This window comes from Alligator sinensis, unplaced genomic scaffold, assembly GCF_000455745.1.
Source record: "Alligator sinensis unplaced genomic scaffold, ASM45574v1 scaffold422_1, whole genome shotgun sequence".
Classification (NCBI taxonomy): Eukaryota; Metazoa; Chordata; order Crocodylia; family Alligatoridae; genus Alligator; species Alligator sinensis.
This window is the reverse complement of record NW_005842323.1, coordinates 328,424-335,385: the sequence shown is the minus strand read 5'-3', so window position 1 is coordinate 335,385 and position 6,962 is coordinate 328,424. Positions and strand designations below refer to the sequence as shown.

The 6,962-nt window shown below is 46.3% G+C and overlaps 1 protein-coding gene across 2 annotated transcripts in view; it reads left to right on the top strand.

Annotated features, from left to right (window-relative positions):
• The window catches only part of HAO2 (hydroxyacid oxidase 2), a 68,260-nt gene extending 65,891 nt beyond the window's left edge, over positions 1 to 2,369 (top strand). For both annotated transcript variants that reach the window (XM_025209988.1, XM_025209990.1), the window contains one exon: positions 1,045 to 2,369. In XM_025209988.1, coding sequence (XP_025065773.1) covers positions 1,045 to 1,142 — 98 coding nt within the window. In that variant the 3' untranslated portion in view covers positions 1,143 to 2,369. The remainder of the gene's footprint in view (positions 1 to 1,044) is intronic.
• Positions 2,370 to 6,962: the final 4,593 nt, after the last annotated feature.

Sequence of the window (6,962 nt, the reverse complement as noted above, 5' to 3'; positions counted from 1 at the left end):
CCCTACACTATTCTGGTTTAGTTAGGCTACTGCAGACGTTAAAAACAAAACAAAACACTGCTTTAATGTGAACTCAGCACATTCCCACACTGAGCCCCATGAATGCCCAGGAAAGGCAACGCTTTAGTTGGACCTGGCTCACTCGATGTCTGTACAGATTGGGCACTTTAGTGGAGCTTTTTTGTGCTTTTATCTAATAGCTGATTGAATCAGCTTTAGCTAAAGCACCAAAAAGCTCCGCTGAAATGCCCAATCTATTTAGATGCTACAGAGCCAAGTTGAAGTAATGCTCTGCTTCTGGTAAATCACAGGCTTTATTTTTTTAATGTCTGCAAGCAGCCTTAGTTCACGTTGTGTTGCTGATTATAGAAATATTTAGGTATGATCTCTGGAATTCATTAACAAATTTCTATATTTTACTTAGTTCTGTCATGTATATTTGCTGGTGGGCACAATATCCAGTCTGATTTCATGACAAACCTCAGTGAATCACAAACAACAGATCAGAATTGTCTTTTTTTTAACCTCAGTTGATAACACTTTGAAGTATTATCCCTCAGTGTCATGACTGTATCTCAAACTTCACTTTTTTCATTGTATCTAAACTGTTGTCTCTCTCCCAAGCAAATTTTTTTTTGGAAAAGGAACCTCACATTATTTATTGAAAGCTTTCTGCAATCACATAGAATCATCAAAAATTAGGGTTGGAAGGGACCTCAGAAGATTATTTAGTCCAACCCCCATTTAATTGTGATTCTCCTTTTTTGCGTCATACATGGAGTTTAGGAGGAGGAGATATGTGGCTTTGATAGTGTTCTGAATTACTGTGTGTAAAAATGCATTTATTCTTGAAACATCTTTATATTTCATCATCATAAACTGTTTTAACACACATGATTTCCCACCTCAGCAATACTAAGCTAGTCTCTGTCGTTCTTATTACAAAGATTGTTTGTGAATTTGCACCTGGAGTAGTGAACCAAACCAAGGAGACCATTATCCTTTGTAATGCTAATGTATTTTCATTCTGTTTTACATCTTCAGAAATTCTGCCCAGTCACAGGGAGAGGCATACAGACATCACCATTTCACCAAGGCCAGAACTGGAAAGAGCATCTTTGGGCATCATTTGGCCAACCTAATAAGGACAGTTTTAAACTAGGTTCCACGGGGGATGGTGATCAAAATCCTCCAGCAGCAGAGCAAATAATCCAGATGGGAAAGGACCAAAAGAAGCAGATCAACTTTGAGAAAGGCCTAAGGAGCCACAGGACAGCAACAAATGATACAAAAGGGAAGCAAGAAGATCAAAATGCAAACTACACCTGATAGCTATACAAATTACAGAAGTATAGGGAATAAAAAATAGGACCTGGAAATTGCAGCTTGTGAAAAGGATTATGATCTGATTGATTTTGCAGAGCTCGCTTTTATGACTGGAGATTTTATGACTGGAATGTCAACACGAAGGGCTATACTTTGTTTTGGAAGGATAAGTTTGAGAGAAAAGGTGGTAGTGTCACTTTGTATCTCAAAAACACATACACTTGTTCCCTGGTTCAGAAAGAAGAAGAGAGCAGAGCAGAATGCTTTAGGGTGAAGATGAACCCAATAAAATGATAGGGATTTATTATAGGCCACCAAATGAGGAAGAAGAGATGTATGAGGCTTTCTTCAAGAAATTGACAAAAATATCCAAAAACTATGGAATGGTACTGATGGGAGACTTTAGTTTTCTGGATATCTGGTGGAAGAACAAAACAACCAAACATAAAACGTTGAGCAACTTCCCAACTTTTATGGAGGACAACTTTGCAGTCTAGAAGTTTGAGGATACAACTAGGGAATAATCTATTTTAGATTTTGTCCTGATTAATAAGGAAGAACATGTGGAGGATGTGAAGGTGATGGGCAACTTGGGAGGAAGAGATGGTGAAACCATGGGAGCAGCAAAAAATTAGGTTAGATTTTAAAAAGGTAGATTTCACCCAGCTCAAGAAGTTGATAGGCATGATTTCATGGGAAGATACAGAGAAGGATAAAAACACCCTGGAGGGCTGGGAGCTTCTAAAGGGAGCCCTAGGTAGAGTAGGAGGACCACAGCAGCCGATATCCTGCTTGTGTAGAACAATGAGGAAGTGGAAGATGGCTGAGGGAAGCTGTGAACTCTCCATTACTGGAGGCAGGGATGGATTAATCCTTTAGTGAGCCCTAGGCAAACAAACATGTGGGCCCCGGGCAAGTTGAGACCCCCCCCGCCTTCCCACCCCAGTGCTGCTGCCTGCAGGGAGCAGGGCTTGGAGCCACTGCTAGGAAGCAGCCGCAATAGCAGTGAGACCAGCAGAGGGGAAGGGAAGGGAAGGGAGACAGACGGGGCCATTTGCACTGCCACTGCTGAGGGAGGGACTGGAGCCCCCTACAGCTCAGGGCCCTAGGCATGTGCCTAGTTTCCCTATGCATTAATCTGGCCCTGACTGGAGGTGTTTAAGAACAGCTTGGACAGCCACTGGTCAAGGATGATAGAAGCATAGCTATGCCTATGTTGTATTACGGGTATTTCCCATGCTTCTGGGCTTTGCTGGTTGCCCCATTGGGCTGTGGGGGGGGACGTGGAATTCTGTTCGAACCCCCCTCCCCCCAACCCTTTCTGCCGTGTGTCAGGGGAGGGTTTTTTTTAGCCATCTTCAGAGGCATTGGGTATTGGCTGCAGCCAAAGCTGGAGATGTTGACTAGGGTATTTCAGTACTTCTGCTGGGACTTAAACTCAGAGGTTCCTGGCTAGAGGGTCTTGCCCTTCTACTCAGAGTCAAACCAACTGCCATATTTGGGGTCAGAAAGGAATGTTACCCCATGGTCAGACTGGTACAGACTGTGGGGGGGGGGGGGGGGGGGGGGGGGGTTGTCTTCCTCTCAAGCAGCAGGGGTGGCCCTCTACCTGGGATCTCTTGAGCATATATTAACAACCTTTTCACTGAAACAGGACATTGGCTGCTGTGGACCCTGGTCACCCTGCTTTTCCTGTGGCAGGTTAGGTTGCTATGTCTTGTGTTGTGTCAGGATTAGCACTCGATTTACTAAGAGGTTCGATTATTGATTGTACAGGGTAGTTTGGATAGGGATGATGTTGCCTCAGCCAGGGGGTTCCACTACATGATCTATGGAGTCTTACTTCTGTATGATTCTTTGTATAAAAACTAATTATTGGAAGGTCTTCTTAAATCAGTGGCTCCCAACCTTTTTTTGCTTCAACCCTAAATCCAGATTGCAACCCCCACCCCCGCCACCAGCTCACTTATGCCTGGCCGTGCCAGTAGAGCCCAGGCCGGGCTGGGATCATGGGGGGCAGTTGTGGTGAGAGCCATGCAGACCATGCAGTGGGAGAACCCCACAGGCAGGAGGAGCAGAGCAAGGGGCAGACCGCCTGCGACCCTGATTTGGGTCGCGCCCTGAGGTTGGCAGCTACTGTTTTAAATTCATGTCTGTACAGCTGCAGCATGGAAAGCAGTGGAAGACAAACAGGCAGCTGGGGTGCGGCAGATGGCTCCCTTGCCCTCTGCCCCACTGGCCACTTCTTCCCCCTGTTGCCTACCCCACTTGTGCCTGCACCCCCCAGCATCTGCCCCATCACCTCTGCCCCCATGCCTGCTGTCTGCAGCCTCTGCCTTCTGCAGCCTATGCCCCTCACTGCTTTGCACAGCCTCTTGCCCTTCCCCCCACCATTATTATCAGATGCAGCTCCAGCCCCATTCCCTCCCAGGCATGGAGCACATGAAAGTGTGGCCCATGCCCAGGTATGCAGCAGCATCCTGGGGGTTGGGGCTGCCACTGTTGCTGACTGACCAAGGAAAGGACATAGTTTCTCTGTGCTCTGGGCCCCAGGAAGGAATGGAGCCAGAGCCAAACCCACATCTTAGAGTAAGAAGTAAGGGAGGGGGCAGAGGCTGAGGGTTGGGGGGAGAGGTGGGGGGGCAGGCTCAGGGCTGAAATCAGAGCCACAGCAGCCACCTGCCACCACCACCCTCCCTCCACTTTGTACTCAAATCCAGGACAAGGGGCTTTTTCCCTCATGCTGGATGAGGAGAAAAAAACTAATCTTGGATGATTTGTGTAAACATGGTCCTTTTTTAGCACATGTCTATTTCTATTTGAACCTAGGGGCAAAGGTGAATCCATAGCGGGTGCAGTGGGTGGATCTATGCCCCCTTTGGATTGGACTCTACCACAGGAACTTCTGCAGGCTTTAGTCCCCTCCCCTTCCCTTCCCCTCTCCTCCCCTTCCAGCCAGGCTGTGGGAGCTGGGCTCTGCTGGGAACAGTGACAGTGGCAGTGGTGGGCAATGGGTGGGAAGGACTGTCCCTCTTGCACCTGCTCATGGGGGCCAGGCAGAGAGGGGGAACCAACCCCCTGCCCATCTCTGTTGCTATCACTCTTGCTGAGCCCAGGCCACTGGCTGGAGTGGTGAGGAGTGGCTTTGAAGCTTCTCCTGCTCCCAGGACAATGAGGAAAGCAGCAATGGCAGGCAGAGAAGCAGGGGAAGGGGTGGGAAATTCTTATCTGCTTTGGGAACTGAAAAATTTTGAAGAGGCTCTCACAGTTCATTCTGTATGCACCAGTATGTGGAGGAGACTGGGAGCAGGGGTACAGCCACTCCTACAGCATGTGGGGTTGGTCCCGCACCCTCATTTGCCAAATCCTGGATCTGTCCCTGCCTATAGGTAAGTCTAAGTAACACGAAGGAGTATAGCTTTTGCTTGAAATAAGCAGGCCTATAAAGAGTAGGCCCTCCTTGAGGTGGGGCAAGGGAGGACTCTGCCTACTCCATAACTCAATAAATAGGGCAGACACCATTTTGGGAGAAGGCACTCAGCCAAGCTAGGTTGGAATTCCTTGCGTGTTTCCTATTGCCCACAAACTTTCCACAGTGCTAGCAATCCCATCACCTGAGAAAAAGCCATGAAAGCTAGCAACACTGTTAAACCTCAAAGCTACCATTGGGTTTCAGAGCAGCTACATAAGAGGAGATTTAAAGACTAAACTACCCTGGGGCGCCCTGGAATTCTTTCTAAGCAGCTTTTTCCATCAGGTGTAAAGAGAAAGAGAGTAGAGGGGGAAGAGGAGAGTGGTGGGTAAAGAGATAATTATAGACTGACCAAGGCCTAATGTAAGAAGTTCCTGATTCATGATGACTCGGACCTCTGTCAGTACCTACTGACAAGGGACTGTATGTGAAACTATGAGATGTCAGCACAGTCTAAAGCAGTGGTGGGCAAAATGCGGCCCAGGGGCCGGATGCGACCTGCCAGGCCATTCTCTCCAGCCCGTGGGAACCCTAAAAATTTTAGAAAATTAATATTTATCTGCCCTGGGCTGCCTGTCACGCAGCCCTCGATGGCTTGCCAAAACTCAGTAAGCAGCCCTCTGCCCAAATTAATTGCCCACCTCTGGTCTAAAGGAAGCAGCCTGGATGGACCCCATGATGTCTTAGCTGAGGTTTTCACACAATGGTTTTACCAGTATGCTATCTCTGACAACCCAGTTCAAGGAAATAGGGCTTGGGTACTTTTTATGAACAAACCAATTTCACTAGGAAATAGCACAGGTCCATGTCATAGATTTATTCTCCACCTGGAACCTGACCTGAAAGGCATCAAAATCTGCTGTTGTCTGGCAAAGGTGCAGCAATATTAGCTTGCTTCTAAGACAATGTTTAAAAAGTGATTTGGTTACAGTCATTCCCCAGCTCTATTAGCAGCAGCCCACTTCCTTACAGCAGAGAGCTACCACCTCCCTAACCGCTCCTGTCTCAATTCCCAACTTTCCCTCTATCTACTAGGGACACAAGGTTAGAGGAGAGAGTGGTCTCAGGAAAAGAGTAAAAAGGAAACAAATCCACTACGCTGCAGAGGGGCAGCTCCAAACTCTTCATTTTCTGTCCCCAGGAGCTCTGCCTTTGTTAGGACTGAATTTGCCTTCTGGTCCTGCTCACAACACCTTGAGATCTCTAGGGGTCTTGGGGTCTGCCTTTGCCCACCCAGTGTGCCTACAACTATTTCATGTTTGGATTCATGAAAGCCTTGTAGATTTCTGGACTGACAATAATGACTTTAAAAACTTGTAGAACTCTGTTAGAAGTGTTAAAGCCAGGGGCCTGGCTCATTTTTTTTTAAAGAAATATAGTCTTTATTCCTGTCACAGTGTCCAGGAAATAGGAGATAAATAGCTACTGCAGAGTTGTCCTCACAAGGTTATCAGTATGATGCATTATTGTTTGGAGGGGAACATCCTTGAAATCTATCAAAATGCTTATTTTGCTGTAATTCCTGAGCTTTATCTGTGTGGCTGCAATTCTCTGTCAAGGTTTGTTATCACTGGAACACAGAGAAGGGCCCTGAGTGAAGGACTGTGAAGTATCAGTGGAGACACATGTATCTCAGACAACTTAAGTTCTAAATAGGATAAGCTTACTGAAAGCCTTTTACACCTGTTAAACTCCCATTAAAAAAAGACAGCACCCAAAAGGCCACTTTTTAACATCATGGCTCTTCTCACCATCCAAATAAAATTTGGGAATATGCCAACTACAGTAAAGAAACAACAATAATAGAAAAATAGAGAGACCTCACTCTCTCTAGATGGGCATCCATTGCTCAAGATGTCATACAAAAATAAAGCAGAAAATGTTAGAGTCTAAATAGTCCAGGCAAACCTTTGTAGAAAGAGGACATACAAGCAATCTAGTAAAAGGTAAAATGAGTAATGACTGTTTGTTGTTTGCTTACTAATTTCTGCAGATCGAACCCTCCATACAGGCCCCCAGTCCACTGTCCTGCTGTTGCTGACTCAGGGAACATTCCCCTTCAGCCTGATTCTCCATGAGAAATAATACTCTTGCATACATAAAATATGCAGGGAACTGCTGATGTGAAGAAGAAATTGGAAAAGTATTCATTCAAAGGAAGCTG